The sequence below is a fragment of the Notolabrus celidotus genome, chromosome 20 (genome assembly GCF_009762535.1).
Source record: "Notolabrus celidotus isolate fNotCel1 chromosome 20, fNotCel1.pri, whole genome shotgun sequence".
Taxonomy (NCBI): Eukaryota; Metazoa; Chordata; class Actinopteri; order Labriformes; family Labridae; genus Notolabrus; species Notolabrus celidotus.
Window position 1 is genome coordinate 299,905 of NC_048291.1, and position 22,587 is coordinate 322,491.

The window sequence follows — 22,587 nt, forward strand, 5'->3', positions numbered from 1 at the left end:
TTTCTCTTTCTTTCATTAGTTTTTATTTGTTCTATCTTTTTTGTATGTGTGTGTACTTTTCAAAAGAAGAAGCTGTGATTCTCTTGATTTAGCAGCTTGTAACAGTAGTCTTCTCTCAGCCCACCGTGAATGCGTCTCTCCTCCCGGTGTTCCGCTTTTAAAAGTGACCCTGTAAACTGGAGACCTTCAGCTGAACGTGTCAGTGTTTGTGGAGTTTACACAGCTGTTGAAACACAGAGGGAGTTCCTGGGAATGCAAACTAGTTTAGTTTTTATTAAGATTTCAAAATATCCTCATCAGATATTTAATGATGGTCTAAAGACGTTTATGAGGGATGCATCCGGCTGAGAGTCTCCAGTTAACAGGGTCGCCGTTTAAACCAAAACACTGGCACCATGCACACATGAGGTGTAACTGTTATCTCTGACCTGCTGAGATGAAGAGCTTCTATGAATAAAGTTATCTCCAGCTTTAGCTCGCCCTGTAACTGGAAATAGTCTCTGCAGAGTCACTCTGGCACATATATTTTAGCCGGGTATTGATGACACTTTGGAGGCGGTGAGGAGCAAAAATAGAGGTTAGATCTTTCTGTGCACCTTAATACAAAGTACTAAGCTGAGGGAGCAGCGCTGCAGGTGAAAGAATATCATTCCACAAAACTCTGACGTGATATTTTTATACTCCTTTTCTCTGTAGCTTTAAGCCTCAGAGGTTTTTGTTCTCACCTTAACAAAGACGTAAAGCTTTCCTCATCACTGCCTCCACACACACACACACACACACACACACACACACACACACACACACACACACACACACACACACACACACACACACACACACACTCACACTCATATATATATTTTCCTCTGCCTCTGGTTTCTGTGGATGCAGAGGAAGTTCAATATTAGTTCAGAGATTATATGTTGGAGTGGTGAAATGAGTATATTGTGAAACGGTCCTTACGATCAGTCAGAGAGACACCAGCACCATCATTAAATGAAAACTCTGAGGCTGTCTTTTGAGGAGGTCTCATTAAAACCCTCTTATCTGAGAGGAGGTTTCAGCTTCAGTGGAGCAGCAGCTCTCTCTATAATGACTTTGGTGACATTGCAGCATTTCAGAGCAGATTAAGATGTCCATGTGTAAAGGTAATTTGAAGAAGCTCTGAATATTTGCAGCTATGTTTCCAGTGATGAAGTCCAGGCAAACAAAATAACCGAGGGGAGGCGGGTGGAGTCGAAGCTTTCAGACATAAAACCTTTGGTGCATTTTAAAGAGCTGAGCAAACACAACAGCTCGGTTCATCCTCCAGCAGTCCAGGAAAATAACTCGTCCCAGTTGCCATAAAATATCTTTATCAGCAAGGTCGTGTAAAAGTCGGCCGGCTACCTCGTCCTGCACAGGGAACCTTATAATCTCATCACACATTCACCGTGTGGAGCAGGACGCTCCTCTTCTCCCTCTCAGAGATAGTCAGGGTCCAGAAGCTCCTCAGGCTGAGACCACATCTGTGCCCACTGACTCTCATTATGTCCCCACTCTGAAGACCAGCCTGAGACCACACTAAGGATTTTACCACAGTGTCAACAGGCAGAGGGGACGGACTCCTTTATGTGGATTAGATTCCTATGACCGGTGTGATCAGGTTTTCTGAAGCATTGTTTTTTGTTGTTGAGGATAAATCCCTGTTGTTATGTGGCTTTGATCCATCAGAAGAATTCCATTCCACTTCATCCATTCCACTTCTTTCCACTCCATCTCATTCCATTTTAACAAATCCCACTCCATCCTATTCCACTGCACTCCATTTCATTCCACCCCATTGCATTTCACTTCATCCGATTCCACTCCAGTTCATCCAATTCAACTGTTTAATTCCACTCCACTCAATTCCACTTCATTCCACTCCATTTAATTCTAATTAATTCCATTCCACTTCTTCATCCCATTCTTCATCCCATTCTATTCCCCTTAATTCAATTCCACTTCCTCATTACCCTCCAGTTCATTCCACTCAACTCCATTCAATTAAGCTTCATTCCATTTCACTTCATCTGATTCCACTCCATTTAAGTCCTTGCCTTTCCACTCCATTCTATTCCCCTTTATTCAATTCCACTCCATTCCACTTCATCCCATTCCACTCCATTTAATTCCAATTAATCCATTCCACTTCTTTCCATTCCATTCATCTTCATCCCATTCTATTCCCCTTTATTCAATTCCACTTCATCCATTCCACTCCACTCTATTCCACTCCATCTCATTTAATTTGATTAAATTCCGCTCTGTTCCGCTTCATCTCATTTCAGTCAACTCCATTAAATTTCATCCCATTCCACTCGACTTCATCCCATTCCACTCCATTTCATTCCATTCCACTTCTTTCCATTCCCTTCATCTTCATCCCATTCTTTTCCCCTTAATCGAATTCCCCTCCATTCCACTTCATCTATTCCACTCCAGTTCATCCCATTCCACTCCATCTAATCAAACTGCACTCCATTCCATTCCACTTCACCCACTCCACTCTGTGTTTACAGATTCCTTCAGTGTGAACAGGCAGTGGGTAAAGGTTGGTTTGATATGAGGTGTGATCAGGTTGTTCCTGGTGTTGTGTTTGTTGTTGAGAGTAAGTTCCTGTTGTTTCCACCGATCAATAAATACTAATAACTCCTTCCTTTGGAGTCATGAAGGATCTAAAAACAGGACTCCTTTAAACTCGTTATTATCTGTATTCAAAGCCGAGTCCACAGACCGCTTCATAAACCAGTGAGTGAGTCTCTGTTTGCATATAAATCACACACTGGAAGAAGTAATTAGATCTTTCTCCACTCTGAGCTCTGAGCTCTGATCCATTAAAGATGGATGAGATCTTCTAATTGAACTGAGCCGGACTTTTTTTAATAAGGGAGATTCATCTAAAGGACTTCCTCTGTATCCTGACGTCAATAACAGCAGCGTGTTCTTCCCCCTCTGTTTTATTAAACAACACTTATGTACAAATATATTCATACAGGACATGGAAAAGAGTACATCTCATCATGGTGTAAATGGCTTTGGGTGCATCTAGTACAAATATCCAAACTCCACGATGATACAGTAGTTTCCACACAACACTTAGTAAACACTTGTGAGATTCAAGCATCGGTAACATGTTTTATCAAAGCTTTACTTTGATTGCTTACAGTCCTTCAAAAGATGCATTTCAAACGACGATGCAGCCATGAAGACCTTCAGGCTCGACCCACCAGATCCAAAGTACAATCATGCATTTCCCTGAGAGGTACAAACACTTCCCCTTCTTTGGCAGCCGGTCTGTGGTCAGAGGTAAGGAGCGGACTCAGTGTTCATCAGCGTTTCCCCACAGACTCTCACTTCCAGAGAGGATCCAGTCTCTGTGCACGGCTCCTCCTCTGGTCATAAGCAGTCTCTGCACAGCGCCACCTGCCCGTGCACAAAGTCCCTGCAGGGGCACAGGCGCTGGTGTTTGGGGCTGGAGCCGGCGCAGCTGAACAGCAGCGGGTCCTGCTGCAGGCCGCATTCGGCGTGCTCTGCTGAGAAGGCGGGGAAGAGGTGGTTCATCTCAGACTCCAGACCCTCACACTGGAAGTCCAACCTGGAGGGACACAGACCGACTGTTAATTCCTAAAGCATGAAGGGTATTGATCCTCATTCCGCTCATTCAGCACGCCTACATGTGTAACATATGGATGTTCTCAGCAGAGCCACGGGGTGTAAGTGATTATTCAACAGATAGATTTAATATTTATGTCACCGCGCCGCCTTCAGGACCTCGGGGAATGAAGGGAAATATTCCAGGAGCAGGGTGAGCCGGTGTCTCCTCCTGTACTTTTTCACTGCTGCATAATTTTAAAAACTACGAGTGCAAATGAGACGTGATGTCTGGAGGGAAACTTATTCTAATGTACCATCGAAGGAGAATACGCTCATTGAGATGCAGCATTTTATCCCTGGAAGGTTCTGACAGGGCATTTCATTAAATGATCACTGATGCTAACGGGGCAGCGAACAAGACGACAGCTTCAGCTTCACTTGGTGTTTAAAGCGAGGAGGAGGAGGAGGAGGAGGAGGAGGAGGAGGGACTTCCTCTGGTGTTGATCTCTCCTCTGATCTTCTCTGGGCGTTCAGAAGGAGAGTTTTCTGACAGAAATCTCATCCTGTGTTCTTTAACAGTCAAATCTGATCACTGACCAATCAGAATATAAAAGGGGCGGGACATACAGTATTACATTTGTCAACAACAATGGAGGACGTCCGTATAAAGGAGACAGTTATCACACTCTTATTTTGGACTTGAGCCCCACATACTTGTGCGTGGATGTGTCCGTGTCGCTCTGCAGTTCTCCTCCTAAACTCTAGAGGGCAGTGTGGTCTCTCTGATAGTCCGGTCGCCTGCTTCCAGCCCCGCTACGATCTCTGTTTCCTTTTCCTCAGAGATTCAGAGTTCTGTTAATCTACAGCTGATACATGTTGCTGTTTATCATACAGACATGATGACATGAAGAACAGAGAGGGGGAGATCAAATACACGGACGATGAGCGGGGATCCAGGAAGTGATGTACATGCAGGAAATACAATGCAGCCGAGCCGACCAATCACAGGGCTTGTGGTCCGTGTCGATTCTATGGGGAGTTATATTTTGGAGGAGGTGAGCGTCTGATACGTGCGTAGGCCTCTGCGTAGGTACGGGAGCTACGTGGACCCCGGTGTAGGCTACGCCGCCGATTCAGAGCAGAAGTATAAATCAGGCTTTAGATCAGTTTGGCTCCCGTCATGTTTCCATCGTTTCAGGATAAAAACAGAAAATCGTACAGCAGGAATAACTTTACCCCGACCAGGAAGTGATGGGATTAAGTATTTACATGATTGACGATCTGAATATCAAACAGCATAAACCACCCGGATCAGACCGTCTGTCATGAATGAGGTGTTCACATGAGGAACTTAAGTCTGATCAGGCTGTTCATCCAGTTATAGGGGGTTCAGGTAAACACAGTTTATGTAACCATGGATATTTTGGCTTCATTTTTCTGTAATGTAAAGAGGAGGAGGCACGCTCTCCATCTTTATATACAGTCAGTGTGTGAACAGAGCAGGTTTGATTCTGATCATGTAGATATGATGTGATCTTACGCGCTGAAGGCTTCTTTGATGTTGATGAACCGATACAGGGCGGGTTCACAGATGAGTCCTGCGCTCTGACACGCCTTCACACAGGACCCGCCCTCCGGCGAAGCCAGCAGCCGCAGCGCACTGAGGGGGGGCCAGGACGCGTAGGAGGAAGAGGCGTTGGCGTTGGCGTTGGGGGCCCAGGTGAGGATGCTGGAGTTTGGGTGGAGGATGAAAGGACTCGGAGGGCTGCCGGGCCACGAGCCAGAGGAGTTCACAGGAGGAAACGGAGCCTCAGGGGAGCAGAAGTCCTGCAGGGGTAAAGATATTATAACCCAGATTATTTTTACTGTTAGATTACAAACACTGAGACCTGTCAGCTCCAATGAAGCAACATGTCCCCCTCACAGCTCTGTCCCTCACACAGCCTCAGATACAGGAAATATTAAAGAAGTGTTACAGTACGAAGCTGCTTATCAGAGCTGACAGTCCTCGTCAATCATCCAGGAAAAGATACCAACGCAGTCACGCCACCCAATAACAGATGAGCACCGGAGGCAGAATTAGGCTCTGCTGAGAGGCCTGATTAGATTCCCCCTCCAGCTGCGGCTTTTCATAAGACCTGAGTAATAACATTTCTCTGACATATCCCACTGGCCTTCAGACCCGTTTATTAAACAGGCTCCCCGCGCCCGCAGGCAATAACCAGACCTCCAATCTCTCTCCATCTCTGCTGCAACTTCACTCCAACCAGCAGACAACAACTCTGACAACACAAGGAACACCAAGGACGTTAGGAGGTCCTCAGGAGTCTGTGTTAGAGATGATCTGCAGACATGTATGGAGGAGCTGCTGCTTGTGATTCTGATGGTTTTTATGTGTTTAAAGTGTTTTTAATACAAGAGAGAAAAATCACTTCATGTTTCTCTTTTAGTTCTGGTACTGCTGAAAAGGTTCATCATTTAAGCATTCAGCCTTTTAATCTGACGATTACAAGTCTTCATTTCATCAATGTAATTTAAAACTTCACACACTCTGTAAACATGAACACGTTATAATGACTCTAAATGTTTGTGGTAACTGATGACATCAGAGATTTTAAGATGCAGAATACAAATTTTGAGTATAACGGTTTACTCCAACTCAAATTTATGAGTTACAGTCCAACTACTACTATATACTACTAAAAAAACTAAATCCTACCACTAAATGCTGCAAAGTGCTCTGCTCATGAGTCCTGTCTGGAAGAGGGGACTGGATCTGATCCGGTCTTCATGCTGGTCAAGAGAAGAAGAAACGGGGTCATGAGTGACTTAAGAAGATGGAAGTAAGAAGGTCGAGTCCGACAGCTGAAGAAGAGGAGGAAGGAATAAAGAGAGGAGGATGATGTGAAGTCTGACCTTACACACGGTTAGAAGGGTGGTCACAGTCTCAGCCGGTCATGGCTCACTGAGTGTGTGTGTGTGTGTGTGTGTGTGTGTGTGTGTGTGTGTGTGTGTGTGTGTGTGTGTGTGGTGTGTGTGTGTGTGTGTGTGTATGTGTGTGTGTGTGTGTGTGACAGCAGGGGGAAGAGATGCTGTCAGAGCAGTGCAGAGGCTAACACAGTTCCTTAACCCGTCACTGCAGAACACATTACCACTTTACATAAAGACGTCTCCACTGCAGGACAACATCCCTAAATATACAGCAGACCTGTGGTCTCTCTGTGAGTGTAACAAACGTGTCCTGATTACTGAGCGGCTCCATCTTAAAGTGTGAAAAAGCTGGATAACAAGCTGCTTTTATGTAAAAGCATTATTTTCTTCTCAAGGACCGCCATTGAGGAAAATTAGTGCTCGTCTATTAACTCTGCAGCTGCTGCCTGCTCTACATGTAATAACTGGCAGAGCAGCAGAGGGATAAATATCATGGCCAAGCAACTAAGAAACCTAAAGGACAGGATCTCCCTTCAAAAGGATTCAGCTCGTTAGAAGAAAACGGATTTCAGCTTTGATGAGTCTATCTGTCCAACATGTTCTTGAACCTGTTACAAACTCTCTCTAAACGCAGCCTCGAGTTCATCCTGCAGAAAACTGATCCTTCAAGGTCAGCAGAGGACAAAAGACGGGCACGAAAACCAGACCCAGAGCGTGAGGACTTAAAGGCCGCAAGTGATCGGTGGAGACTCCTGTGTGCCAGGAAGTCAAAGTTAGCACAGCTGTGTTAAGGTGCAGAACTACTTCCCCCTGAACTAAAAGGTTCCTGGTCCCCCATTGTTGTTTGTGTTTGGACCTTGGGCTGAAGTCCCGGGTAGATTGTGTAAATCAGGCCAGTGATGTATGGAGGAAATAAAGTAAATGCACTACACCACCAGACCAGTAGAGGGCAGTAACACAAAGAGGAATGCCATTCATCACAGATGACACCATAGAAGCAGACGGACAGGCAGGTATCATTCTGAGCAACACAACAGTTAGCCTGTTAGCATGAAGAGACTCAGCTGGTCTGTTTTAGATGGTGCTATATTTCATCACAGATGGATTCACTGAATCAACACGTGAGAGGAGATAAGCGCGAGTAGCAAAGACGTTTCAACACGGCTTTAAAATCCTTTTGAACTCAAAAAGCCGTGATCGCAGAGATCGGCCGATGTTTTGGTTTAAACGGCGACCCTGTTAACTGGAGACTCTCAGCCGGATGCATCCCTCATAAACGTCTTTAGACCATCATTAAATATCTGATGAGGATATTTTGAAATCTTAATAAAAACTAAACTAGTTTGCATTCCCAGGAACTCCCTCTGTGTTTCAACAGCTGTGTAAACTCCACAAACACTGACACGTTCAGCTGAAGGTCTCCAGTTTACAGGGTCACTTTTAAAACCGGAACACCGGGAGGAGAGACGCATTCACGGTGGGCTGAGAGAAGACTACTGTTACAAGCTGCTAAATCAAGAGAATCACAGCTTCTTCTTTTGAAAAGTACACACACATACAAAAAGATAGAACAAATAAAAACTAATGAAAGAAAGAGAAATCAAGAGAATCACAGATGTGTGTGATGTTATTGTGGACGGAGGGAGGAATAAAAACACTGAGGTTAATCTACCAATCAGACACGTTCAGCATTGCAGGCCCCGCCCCCTGAAAGTCCAGGGACCTTTGAAAAGTACTACCCCCCTAGCAGGGGCTTTTTAGGGGGGAGATTATCCACCCCTGAACTAAAGTTAGACCCTGGGTCCACCGGTTGAAAAAGGCCTTCAGTATCTGATTTACTGCTTCCCTCCTCAGTGAGCATTAAATGGTGACTTCAAGTGTCTGAGGGGAAATTCAGATTGGCGCCCCCTGTGGACAAAGTAACACATCTTATCTGATAAAACACTCGTCCTGCTGATTTAATCCTCTCTTAAAACCACGTTTTTATAGATGTGCTTTACAGGAGAGCGTTTGAATCCTCCTGACGCTGCTTTTATTCCATATTCAGACATTACCACATGCAGGATGTTATATCTTTGATCTTTTGATTGCTTTAACCTTTTATCTTTTTCTGTTTTTGTTCTTCCAACAGTGTTGGTTTCATTTCTTTTATCTGTTGGTGGTTTTAACCTTTATTTCCTGTCATTTCATGGCTGTTCTTCTTCTTCCCTTCCGGCTGTTTGTTTGACATTTTTGTACATTTTCAGTCAGTGTCTTCCTCACGTTACTCTTTTATTATCTTCCTCATTAGTAAATCACTTCATAACTCTGTTTTGAAAAGCACTGGATAAATAAAGATTCTTATTATTACTGTAACTGTCAGATGCATCTCTCATTAGTCTGTCCACTTTCTGCTATTCCAATTAAAATCTCTCTGCATAAAGATTATGAATCATCTGTTTACACGAGGTGTGATCTATTCCTGTCTACATGCCCGAGGCGCCGATCGTACCCTTATCAGTCGTAGTGAAATCACAGGAGAGCAACACAATAAAGGAGACGTTGTTTGGATTAATAGCTTTCATTGGCGTCTTGATTTTAGTGACTCAGAGTGAAAACAACCCGATTAATGACGTTTAATTAACAGAATGTGCCGCCATGTTGCTTCAGAGTGATCTCAAGTCATCATGACAGACGAGAAAGTAGCATGCATCAAAAACATCAGACAACAATCAAATCCTTCTTCTGACCCACAGACCTCTTCATGATCAGACACCTTCTTACCTTAAAGACCTCATAGTGACCTGTTCCCCCTCTAGACCTCTACGCTCCAACATGCAGGCCTGCTCATCGTACCTACAGTCTCTAAAAGTAGTATGGGAGGTAGAGCCTTCAGTTATCAGGCCCCTCTCCTTTGGAATCATCTACCAGTCAGGGTCCGGGAGGCAGACCCCCTCTCTACTTTTAAGAGTAGGCTTCAAACTTTCCTTTTTGATAAAGCTTATAGTTAGAGCTGGATCAGGCTTGGACCAGGTCTTAGTTATGCTGCTATAGGCTTAGACTGACACACTGGGATCCTGTCTTTCCCTCTCTCTCCTCTCTCTGCCTGTCTCTCACTTTAACTCTTCCTGTCCCATTAAAGTTACTAACCATAGACCTTTCTGGAGTCCCTGAGCTCCCTTGTCTCGTAGGTTCCTCTGGATCTCTGCTGCTGTGGACGTGGTCCAGACTCCAGCTGCTACAACTACTACTATCCGTCTCCCCACTATCATCTCTCTCTCTCTCTTCATCTCCTCTATCCCTCTCTCCAACACGGTCTCAGCAGATGTGTGTCTAACATGAGTCTGGTCCTGCTGGAGGTTTCTGCCTGTTAAAGGAAGTTTGTCCTTGCCACTGTAACTTGCTAAATGCTGCAAAGTGCTCTGCTCATGGTGGATTAAGATGAGATCAGACTGAGTCTGATCCTGTCTTGGTGTTGGGTCTCTGTTCATAATTTGACATAGAGCGGTCTAGACCTGCTCTGATGGTAAAGTCATCTTGAGATAATGTTTGTTGTGATTTGGCGCTGTATAAATAAAGATTGATGAGGTTTAAAAGTGTTTCTCTGAGACGGTTTTAGAAGAAGGAACTGCTCTGATATGTTTGTAAGACCTGAAGGACACGCAGGATGAACACACACTTTGTTTGTTTACAGGAAAACTCTGCAGGGCATTATTAAGAGAATCTAATTATGGGCTTCAATGAAGTTAGAGGAATTAACAACATTTACAAATGTCAAGAGAGACGGACTAAAACAGCAAAGAGCACCAAGGAGCTCCCTGATAACAGAGTCATGCATGCAAATGGATAGCATCATATTTTGAGACCTTCCAGTTAACCTGATATCTCTGAAAGTCCTACCTCGAGTCTGAAGTGAATTATTAATGTGATATTTGACGTAACACTCCTTTAAAGTTCTATGGAGTCTCTGTGTAATCTGCAGAGACATCAGAACGACTCTTTCCTCTGCGTTTACAGTTCGTACTTTAGAAATAACGATGCATACAGCACAAGACGTCCTCCTGGAATTTAACCTCCAACCTCCCATGATTGCAGCTGTATTTGAGTTTATGAGAGTCTGCAGTTTCAGACCCTGGTTCCGTCCTGCACCGGTCTATTATTACACACGGGGGAGAGAGGGGCCGGACCAGCTGCAGGAGTCACACACCAGCAACCCCACAATTAATCTTGTGGTTCCAGCGCTGATGCTCCCCAAACTGTGACCAACCCTAATCTGCAGGGAGGCAACACGCCCGCTACAAATAACGTCTGTCACCTCACAACGACCCTCAGCGGCGGCACCCTGAGGACGCCGCTCAGTCCTGAGACCCACCTGGTTCTGGATGTAGGCATGAACTCTCTCCAGCATCCCCTCGCAGGTGTACTCATAGGGCAGGAACGGCTCCACCTGCACACACAGATGGAGGAAAAACAGTAAGAGGAGTGTGTGTGTGTGTGTGTGTGTGTGTGTGTGTGTGTGCTGTGTGTGTGTGTGTGTGTGTGTTTCTGTGTGTGCTATATAAAACAAACACAAGCCATTGTAATTACAGGCCCTAAAAACCTGATGGTTACATTCAAAGCTGACACATTCATTAGTGTAATTGTGAAGGCTTATATCATGCCACAAGGCTCCCATTAAAATCAATGACCTCATACATCACAGGTGACAGCTCTGAAAATTGATTTCATTATTTTTAGTGAAGAGTCATCAAAGTGTCATACCATGGATTTAAGTGACAGCAGGGTTCAGGTCAGCAGGTAGGGGCTGGTCTGTCTCTGTACTGGATCCACTGGGTTCTGTTTAAAAAGTCACCTGAGAGGCTCGTCTCTCATTGGTTGACTTTATGAACAGGTGAAATATCAAAATATCGACTATGAACATGTACAATATTAATTTTATAACTGGGCTACATTATGCTCATTACCATGTGCAATATAATGTTAAATATCATGTGTAATGTAACCTTTAACATCAGGCTGTATAATCTTCATTACCATAGGCATTTAACAATGAATGTCATGCTACATTGTGTTTGTTATCAGGCACAGTATTTGGTTTAATATGACTTAGCTATAATCTTTATCATGTGCAATAAAACATTCATGTTTATACTATATTAGATATTTTGAGCTCATTGTCTGTGAATCCTTATGTGTTATTTTCAGTAAATACTGCGCCACTATGTGTTCATTATCATGTGCAATATGCATACAACACTGAGCTACATTAAGTTCATTATAATGTGCATTACTTCATTAAATGTTGTGTAAAATTGTGTTTATCATCATGTGCAATATTAAGAGAAAAGGATGTAGCGTATGTATGTGTATGAAGGTTAGCACATGTGTAATATACTCTGGCTGTAGCTATGTGAAGGTTAGCATCATGTGTAATATACTCTGGATGTAGCTATATTAAGGTTAGCATCGTGTGTAATATACTCTGGATGTAGCTCTATGAAGGTTAGCATCGTGTGTAATATCTCTGGATGTAGCTATATGAAGGTTAGCATCATGTGTAATGTACTCTGGATGTAGCTATATGAAGGTTAGCATCATGTGCAATATACTCTGGATGTAGCTATGAAGGTTAGCATCATGTGTAATATACTCTGGGTGTAGCTATATGAAGGTTAGCATCATGTGTAATATACTCTATATGTAGCTATATGAAGGTTAGCATCATGTGTAATATACTTGGATGTAGCTATATGAAGGTTAGCATCATGTGCAAATACTCTATATGTAGCTATATGAAGGTTAGCATCATGTGTAATATACTCTGGATGTAGCTATATGAAGGTTAGCATCATGTGTAATATACTCTGGATGTAGCTATATGAAGGTTAGCATCATGTGTAATATACTCTGGATGTAGCTATATGAAGGTTAGCATCATGTGTAATATTCTGCTACACATTAAGTTTTTTTATTCATTGTCATGTTCATACATTTAAGATTGAAGCATTTTATGTATTTTTAGTACTTCCAATATTAAGGTTAATAATTGTCTAACATGTGCATCTTAATGTGCAATATATATGTGGACTGCTTACTTAATGGACACTACTCCATGTTTATAGTCTTTTAAAGCACCTGTTATCATTGCTTATACTTTTAGCTCACACATACTTCTGTTGTTCCGTTTCTTTGCACCTGACCCTTAGATACTTCCTGTTCTATATTTCACATGTTTGACTTTCTGTTATTTCACTGCTCTGTAACTCTGGATCAAACCGGCACGTCATCCAGGAGCAAACGTGAGACCAAGGCGATGTCAGACGGCGACACTTCTGCTGGTTGTGCAGAAAAACCGAGTGCAGCTCGCCGTCTTCAGGATCCGTTTACATTAATCACTGCACTCTGAGCGCTTTTGTGTTTTCACGTCATCTATAATGAGGACATGCAGCAGGACATGATGTGTTCTGTCATGATGTACAGCACAGAATCCCCTCTGAACGTCTCCCATGAACCAGCTGAAGAGAGATCTCATTGTTTACTATCAGGCCTCCAAAGCACTCAGGCTCTTATATTGATAAATGGTCTGTTTTAGTGCTGTGTTCCTCTTAGCACTCTCTTATTACTTTATTTCATCTGAGTTTAATGAAATGTATCTGGCACTTCATCAGACGTTTGCTATGCAATTTGCCTTTTGGGCGTCTTTATATGATGGAAAGAGAGAGGGAGAGAAACGCTTTAGAGGGAGCCATTTGAATTCAAAAGCAGGAATATTTCTGAGATGACTGCGCCGTTATATACCTAAACTGATTGCATTGCTCTGATACTAAAATATGAGAGGAACATTTACTATTTCCTGCTGTCAGCGATGGCATGAGGTGACAAATCCTCCACGTTCCTGCTCTGAGTTATTCTGTGTCCAGGAAAGCGTCGAGCTCAGGTGTTACAGACGTTTTAGAGCTTTCCTTTTTTAGCTTCCTGTTCTCTTCCTCCATCACAAACTGTTGCTATGGTGCCGTGAGAATCTGATGTTACAGTGCTTCAGACAGAGGGCAGCTCGCTTAGAGAGGAACCAAACAGCAATAAACGAGCGGCAGCAAAACAAATGAAGCGCTGAGTAAAGAAAGTGATGAGCTGAGCAGGCTGTGGTTATATTAAAGTGAGCTCACTGTACCGACTCTGCTGTGCTGGCAGCAGCTTCATATGAAGACAAGTTCACTCACTGAGACTGTGAGCAGATTTTCATGATGCAGGGGAAACACTCATGGAGGAACTAGAGAGGAGAGATATTGAGCTGTCTATACAGTGACCAGCGTAACAGATGAAGTGAACACATTGATTATCTGAGTGAGATCCAGCAGGGAATAAATTCATCCTTGAAGTTGAAGCCTTGGAAGCAGTAAAAAGCACAGTAAGGATGTGTGTGTTCCGGCTCTGCTGCCCCTGTCTTTCTGTCACAGAGGTTTGGCTCCCCCTTGATGTTGGCCGGGTCGTGGTCTCGTGTGGCAGCGTGAGGCTTCCTGGTTTTTTGGAGGCCTGGCTCGGCTGGGGTTTCTGAGAATGAGCGCCCCGGTAGGAGTGCGTAAAAAGCCAGCTCCTCTCCTCGGCGTTCTCAGCCAGCTGCCGCTGCTCTTCACGGTTTGTGGGTTGAATAAAGAAAGCTTTAATTTAATGCAAGCTTACAGAGAGAACCTCCTTTATTTGTTTGAGTTCAAACTTTAAATGTGACAGACGCAGTGGGTACAGAAAGTATTCAGACCCCTTCACTTTTTCTACATTTTGATATTCAAAAAGTTTTTTCTCTCAACATTCTCCACACAATACTCTACTCCATAATGACAAAGGGAAAAATGTTTTGTAGAATCTTTTGCAAATTAATTAAAAATAAAACACTCAAATATCGCATGAACTTAAGTATTCACACCCTTCACTCAGTACTCTGTTGAAGCACCTTTGGCAGTGATTACATCCTCCAGTCTTCTCTTCTTCTTCTTCTTCTTCTTCTTCTTCTTCTGAGCGGTGCCTGGTTTCCTCCAGACATGATGCTGCCATCCACCATGCTTCACTGTAAGGATGGTATGGTCAGTGATGAGCGGTGCCTGGTTTCCTCCAGACATGATGCTGCCTCCACCATGCTTCACTGTAAGGATGGTATGGTCCAGATGATGAGCAGTGCCTGGTTTCCTCCAGACGTGATGCTGCCCACCATGCTTCACTGTAGGATGGTATGGTCCAGATGATGAGCGGTGCCTGGTTTCCTCCAGACATGATGCTGCCTCCACCATGCTTCACTGTAAGAATGGTATGGTCCAGATGATGAGCGGTGCCTGGTTTCCTCCAGACGTGATGCTGCCTCCACCATGCTTCACTGTGAGGATGGTATGGTCCAGTGATGAGCGGTGCCTGGTTTCCTCCAGACATGATGCTGCCTCCACCATGCTTCACTGTAGGGATGGTATGGTCCAGGTGATGAGGGTGCCTGGTTTCCTCCAGATGATGCTGCCTCCACCATGCTTCACTGTAAGGATGGTATGGTCCAGGTGATGAGCGGTGCCTGGTTTCCTCCAGACATGATGCTGCCTCCACCATGCTTCACTGTAGGGATGGTATGGTCCAGGTGATGAGCGGTGCCTGGTTTCCTCCAGACATGATGCTGCCTCCACCATGCTTCATGTAGGGATGGTATGGTCCAGATGATGAGCGGTGCCTGGTTTCCTCCAGACATGATGCTGCCTCCACCATGCTTCACTGTAGGATGGTATGGTCCAGGTGATGAGCGGTGCCTGGTTTCCTCCAGACATGATGCTGCCTCCACCATGCTTCACTGTGAGGATGGTATGGTCCAGGTGATGAGCGGTGCCTGGTTTCCTCCAGACATGATGCTGCCTCCACCATGCTTCACTGTAAGGATGGTATGGTCCAGATGATGAGCGGTGCCTGGTTTCCTCCAGACATGATGCTGCCTCCACCATGCTTCACTGTAAGGATGGTATGGTCCAGATGATGAGTGGTGCCTGGTTTCCTCCAGACTGATGCTGCCTCCACCATGCTTCACTGTAAGGATGGTATGGTCCAGATGATGAGCGGTGCCTGGTTTCCTCCAGACTGATGCTGCCTCCACCATGCTTCACTGTGAGGATGGTATGGTCCAGGTGATGAGCGGTGCCTGGTTTCCTCCAGACATGATGCTGCCTCCACCATGCTTCACTGTAGGGATGGTATGGTCCAGATGATGAGCGGTGCCTGGTTTCCTCCAGACGTGATGCTGCCTCCACCATGCTTCACTGTAAGGATGGTATGGTCCAGATGATGAGCGGTGCCTGGTTTCCTCCAGACATGATGCTGCCTCCACCATGCTTCACTGTAGGGATGGTATGGTCCAGATGATGAGCGGTGCCTGGTTTCCTCCAGACATGATGCTGCCTCCACCATGCTTCACTGTAGGATGGTATGGTCCAGATGATGAGCGGTGCCTGGTTTCCTCCAGACATGATGCTGCCTCCACCATGCTTCACTGTAGGGATGGTATGGTCCAGATGAGCGGTGCCTGGTTTCCTCCAGATGATGCTGCCTCCACCATGCTTCACTGTAAGGATGGTATGGTCCAGGTGATGAGCGGTGCCTGGTTTCCTCCAGACATGATGCTGCCTCCACCATGCTTCACTGTGAGGATGGTATGGTCCAGATGATGAGCGGTGCCTGGTTTCCTCCAGACATGATGCTGCCTCCACCATGCTTCACTGTGAGGATGGTATGGTCCAGTGATGAGTGGTGCCTGGTTTCCTCCAGACGATGCTGCCTCCACCATGCTTCACTGTAAGGATGGTATGGTCCAGTGATGAGCGGTGCCTGGTTTCCTCCAGACATGATGCTGCCTCCACCATGCTTCACTGTGAGGATGGTATGGTCCAGATGATGAGCGGTGCCTGGTTTCCTCCAGACATGATGCTGCCTCCACCATGCTTCACTGTAAGGATGGTATGGTCCAGATGATGAGCGGTGCCTGGTTTCCTCCAGACATGATGCTGCCACCATGCTTCACTGTGAGGATGGTATGGTCCAGTGATGAGCGGTGCCTGGTTTCCTCCAGACATGATGCTGCCTCCACCATGCTTCACTGTGAGGATGGTATGGTCCAGATGATGAGTGGTGCCTGGTTTCCTCCAGACATGATGCTGCCTCCACCATGCTTCACTGTAAGGATGGTATGGTCCAGATGATGAGCGGTGCCTGGTTTCCTCCAGACTGATGCTGCCTCCACCATGCTTCACTGTGAGGATGGTATGGTCCAGTGATGAGTGGTGCCTGGTTTCCTCCAGACATGATGCTGCCTCCACCATGCTTCACTGTAAGGATGGTATGGTCCAGATGATGAGCGTGCCTGGTGTCCTCCAGACATGATGCTGCCTCCACCATGCTTCACTGTGAGGATGGTATGGTCCAGTGATGAGTGGTGCCTGGTTTCCTCCAGACATGATGCTGCCTCCACCATGCTTCACTGTAAGGATGGTATGGTCCAGATGATGAGCGGTGCCTGGTTTCCTCCAGACATGATGCTGCCTCCACCATGCTTCACTGTGAATGGTATGGTCCAGATGATGAGCGGTGCCTGGTTTCCTCCAGACATGATGCTGCCTCCACCATGCTTCACTGTGAGGATGGTATGGTCCAGGATGAGCGGTGCCTGGTTTCCTCCAGACATGATGCTGCCTCCAACCATCCAATCAATTGAATTTACCACAGGTGGACTCCAATCAAGTTGTAGAAACATTTCAAGGATGGTCAGAGGAAACAGGATGCACCTGAGTTTTGAGTTTCAAAGTAAGGGTCTGAATACTTATGCACATGCCATATTTGAGTGTTTTTTTTTAATTAATTTGCAATCATTTCTACAAAACATTTTTCACTTTGTCATTATGGGGTATTGTGTGTAGAACATTGAGAGAAAGAATGAATGTAATCCATTTTGGAATAAGGCTGTAACATAACAAAGTGAAGGGGTCTGAAGACTTTCTGTACCCACTGTATATGTACCAGGTGAGCTGTTAATATGATGGAGAATGAAGCTGCTTTTAGTTTCACTGACTCATCTTAATGCAGGATGAACTTTTTAAAGATTCAGTGGAGCCCCAACTCGCTCTTCATCCCCCTCTATCAGCCTGAAACAGGGTGTATTTAGCACACCTGGCAGCAGAGCCACACACACAGCTTGGCAGCGTGAGGCTTGGCGGCGTGGCTCGGTGTTGTTGTGACAGATTGAGCACAGCGAGATTGATTAACATGATCTGCTGCGGATAATGCTTCCTGCCTGTGGGCCTCGCCTCTGGAACGGCGCCATGTGATCCCAGGTGTGGGCCGAGTTTACCTACCGAGCCGCTCAATATCTCCAGTAATTAGCGGTGAGCGGGGCAGAGGGGGAGCCAGCTAAGCATTTCTCTGTAACGTGGGATGCTGTGATTAAGAGCTCCATTAAAAAGGCTCAGGGCTGAGAAGTGGGTCAAAACAAACTTTGAAGTGAGCAGGAGCAAATGATGATCGTAGCTATCATCACAGAGCGGCTTAGACACAGGAGCTTCATATGAGTGACGTACGTTACTCCTCATGATCTCACGGATGGTTGCATCAAAATCCTCAGAGTTGTCAAAGTCGATCGTGACCACGTGTGGCCGGCCGATGTACTGCTCTGCGTACGGGTGCTGAGACGACCTGAGGGAGGAGTCAAGGTAAAAATCACCTTCACAATAAAACAGCTGTTAAAGTTAAATCTGATGCTTTAAACACCTCATGCATGTTCTTCAGGACGTTAAAGACGGGCACCTACCTTCCTGGAGGTGGGCTTCCCTCTGAAGAAGTCATGATTGAGAGAGCTGTGAGGAGGGCTAAACCGCGGCTGGAGGAAGACGCAGCCATTGGCTATGGCCTCCAAAGGGGCGGGGCCTTCGTAGGGGAATCCAAACCCAATGAAGAGCTTGAGAAGAAAGAGGAAAAGGATGAGCGGAGCTGAACGACTCACTCTCAGGTCGATGCTCGTATCAGACGTAATGACTCAGTGTTTCTAACTGACAGTATTAAATATCTGTGGATCATATTGAGGAGTTCAAAATGTTAAACAGTGAATATCACCGTGTGGAGCAGGTCAATCTCTGCAGACACACAGTCATAAAAGTGAAGGCTCAGACTTCAACAAGGGAACTGAACAGAGACATGTTTCAGACTCTCAGAGTCCAGTTTCCTGTCTCCTCGTTCTTATTGAGGATAATAATCATGTGAACGTGGTCAGGTCTCAGCCGGGAGCAAGACCGGGTCAGAATCAGTCCGGGGGGGAGAAACAAAGCTCTCATGGAGACCTGTCACTCAGCTGCAGCCTCCAGCTGAGCGTCTCCACCTTCAGTCAGCTGATTCACATCCAAACATGCTTTAAACTTCAAACACCTCCCTGAGACCTGAACCAGATATGAGACCACATCATGTTTGATCCACGGGAGAGGAAATCCAAACAACAACATGTGTCTGAGTAAGTTCTTAACAATCAATTAATCCATACTTGGTTAATTGTTGACATCCCTAGTCTGGATTAGTGCACATAGATCTTATTTATGAATCTTTCTATTTGTACACCTTATGCTTCAGCTGTTGTTTGTGTTGTTTGTTTTTGTGTATGTGACTTCAGCACCCTGTTCAAGGCGAGTCTCCTTTTATATCCGCCTGTAAAAACTTAAATGACTTCTGTCTGAGCGTTTCATTTTGACCCTGACTTCATTTTTCACAACCATCAGAGACTCGTCTGCTCCTCTGAAGCACCAGCCACGCTCCCACCTTCGCCTTGAGGAGCTGCTGCAGCTCCTGCTGAGGCAGCAGACCGTGGTTCTTCACAAAGGCCGGCACCTCGGTGGGACGCTGCGTCTCAAAGTACACCGTGCCGTGGATGTCCATGTATCGATGCAGGATGGAGAGGAACTTCTCCTTACCCTGAGAGACAGAAAGACACTAACTGAATGAGTTTATCACTGCACACTGCTGCAGAGCGGGACGTCTTCATTTGTGTTTACATTAACAGATTTTGCTGAGTCATTTTGACTTTGTTTTTTAAGGCTTTTCAATCAATGAATCTTTATTTATAAAGCTCCAAATCACAACAAACGTTCTCCTCAGACTCTTTCCAAACAGAGCTGGTCTAGACCGGACTCTATGTTCTATTATTAACAAAGACCCAACATCAAGAACGGATCAGATCCAGTCCCCTCTTCCAGACAAGACTCAGTCTGGTCTCATCTTAATCCACCATGAGCAGAGCACTTTGCAGCATTTAGCAAGTACGTGGCAAGGACAAACTTCCTTTAACAGGCAGAAACCTCCAGCAGGACCAGACTCATGTTAGACACACATCTGCTGAGACCGTGTTGGAGAGAGGGATAGAGGGAGATGAAGAGAGAGAGAGATGATAGTGGGGAGACGGATAGTAGTAGTTGTAGCAGCTGGAGTCTGGACCACGTCCACAGCAGCAGAGATCCAGAGGAACCTACGAGACAAGGGAGCTCAGGGACTCCAGAAAGGTCTAACTTTAATGGGACAGGAAGAGTTAAAGTGAGAGACAGGCAGAGAGAGGAGAGAGAGGGAAAGACAGGATCCCAGTGTGTCAGTCTAAGCCTATAGCAGCATAACTAAGACCTGGTCCAAGCCTGATCCAGCTCTAACTATAAGCTTTATCAAAAAGGAAAGTTTGAAGCCTACTCTTAAAAGTAGAGAGGGTGTCTGCCTCCCGGACCCTGACTGGTAGATGATCCCAAAGGAGAGGGGCCTGATAACTGAAGGGTCTACCTCCCATACTACTTATAGAGACTGTAGGTACGATGAGCAGGCCTGCATGTTGGAGCGTAGTGGTCTGGAGGGGTAACTATGAGGTCTTTAAGGTATGAAGGTGTCTGACCATGAAGAGGTCTGTGGGTCAGAAGAAGGATTTTATGGGGAAGTGCTGCTCATACCTCCAGATTAATATTCATGCTTTTGTTTGTTTCATTGTAAAAATAATCCAGAGATATTTGTCTTTACATCCATAGATTTATTATAAACAGGACTTTCACATATCATTTTTTGTTCTGGACTACTTTGATGGATTTGAAAATGTGACTCAGTCTGCAACCTTTATCAATGAGTAGAGACTAAGCTCCTGGAAAGGAGGGTATTACAGGATTCCTGTTTAAAGGGGAGGTATTGAATAAACCTTGGTACAGGTGAATCCTGACACCCTGACACATGGCAGGTGACTGAGACACAGACAGCTGAAGTGTGTTTATGTCTCTCTTCCCTGAGACTATTTGAAGCTGATGAAATCAGGACGGGTCTAAAGTTTAGGAAGCCTTTGAACAGAACTTTCCTCTGCAAACGTTCACTTTGAAACACCCACTGGATGTTACATTTCCTGCAAACAAGTGACTCCTTCAGGAATTTGACCCGAGGTGTGCTGTAGAGGAACAATTGTTTTTGTTTAGAGCCAATTTTCCCTTCGAGCTGCTGGCACGGTCTCTCTCTCTCTTACTGTAACTTTGAAGTGTGTTTGCCTCCCCCAAGGTTTGCTTCAATTGAATCTGACTGCGGCTTTGTTCCAACGCTGCAGTAGCATTCTTTGTTTGTCAGAACCTGAGCTGCCGTGTAACATTTGTCGGAGCCAAACGTGTATCGGTTTTTCTCCAGACAATGAAACCCCCTCCTCCCCGATCAGTCACTACTCCCACCTCAGTTTGAGGCTCACATGAGAGCATTGTTAAAGTCTTCATCCTTTCTTTTCCTGTATATTGACTCCCTTCCATCCTCCTCGTGATTCTGCTGCTGCTCTGTATTCAAGGTCCCATGATGCAACGCTGCTGGATCCACAAAGCTTCAAATAGGAACACCTGCTTTTCAAGTGCTGCCAAAACCAGAACCAGAACTTTTCCTAGACACTTTGTCTCCCCAGAAAACTTACACTGTTTTTCACAGGGAGCTGACTGATATACAACCTCGAGCTGGGACTCTGTGACTCTGTAGTGGAAGTCACTGCATTAAACACAGACATGACTCTGTAGTGAAGTCACTGCATTAAACAGACATGACTCTGTAGTGGAAGTCACTGCATAAACACACATGACTCTGTAGTGGAAGTCACTGCATTAAAAACAGACATGACTCTGTAGTGGAAGTCACTGCATTAAACACAGACATGACTCTGTAGTGGAAGTCACTGCATTAAACACAGACATGACTCTGTAGTGGAAGTCACTGCATTATAAACAGACATGACTCTGTAGTGGAAGTCACTGCATTATAAACAGACATGACTCTGTACAAATGCAGGTCAAAACTGAACCATGCAAAGAGGAAACCATATATAAACCTGAACCAGAACCACAGAGACTTCTCTGGACCTGAGCCGGTCTAAGATGGACTGAGGGGAAAACTGTCCTGTGGTCTGATGAAATCCTGGACACTGTGTCCTCCGCTCTAAAGAGGAGGGACCACCCGGCTTGTTATCACTCACAGGTCTCAAGCCAGCGTCCCTGATGGTATGGGGATCATCAGAGTCCATGGCATGGGTAGCTTCCACATCTGTGAAGGCTCCATTAATGCTGAACCATATCTACAGGTTTAGGAGGAACACATGCTGACATCCAGACCATAAGGTCTTCAAGAAGACCTTGCAGCTTTCAGCAAGACCACGCCAAACCACATTCTGCAGGGACTACAACAGCATGGCTCTGTAGGAGAAGAGTCCACGTGACCATTAAAACTTGGGAGCATCATGAAACTATTGACCAAAGGAGACCCTGAACTGTGGAGCAGCTGAAGTCCTCTATCAGGCAAGAATAAGACATTTGACTTTAAAGTCCAGAAAACGGTCTCCTGGATTCACCTGTTTACAGAGTATTGTTAAAATAAGAGGTGATGCACTGAACATTGAAGCATGTAACATCCAGATCTATGACTCATCATGACAATAAGAAGTTGTTAAAGTGAATCAGGAGAAAGTTGAATTTAGTATTAGGAGATGTTTGTAAAACAGAGACAGTGACTTCATCTCAACGT

The 22,587-nt window shown here is 45.2% G+C and overlaps 1 protein-coding gene across 1 annotated transcript in view; it reads right to left on the reverse strand.

Moving 5' to 3' along the window:
- Nucleotides 1–2,968: 2,968 nt before the first annotated feature.
- The window catches only part of LOC117832307 (alpha-1,6-mannosylglycoprotein 6-beta-N-acetylglucosaminyltransferase B-like), a 37,049-nt gene continuing 17,430 nt past the window's right edge, over nt 2,969–22,587 (reverse strand). Inside the window, exons 3-9 of the mRNA XM_034711391.1 lie at nt 20,456–20,466; nt 19,345–19,497; nt 18,348–18,496; nt 18,120–18,234; nt 10,904–10,978; nt 5,162–5,448; nt 2,969–3,622 (exon numbers count right to left, since the gene is read on the reverse strand). Coding sequence (XP_034567282.1) covers nt 3,424–3,622; nt 5,162–5,448; nt 10,904–10,978; nt 18,120–18,234; nt 18,348–18,496; nt 19,345–19,497; nt 20,456–20,466 — 989 coding nt within the window. The 3' untranslated portion in view covers nt 2,969–3,423. The remainder of the gene's footprint in view (nt 3,623–5,161; nt 5,449–10,903; nt 10,979–18,119; nt 18,235–18,347; nt 18,497–19,344; nt 19,498–20,455; nt 20,467–22,587) is intronic.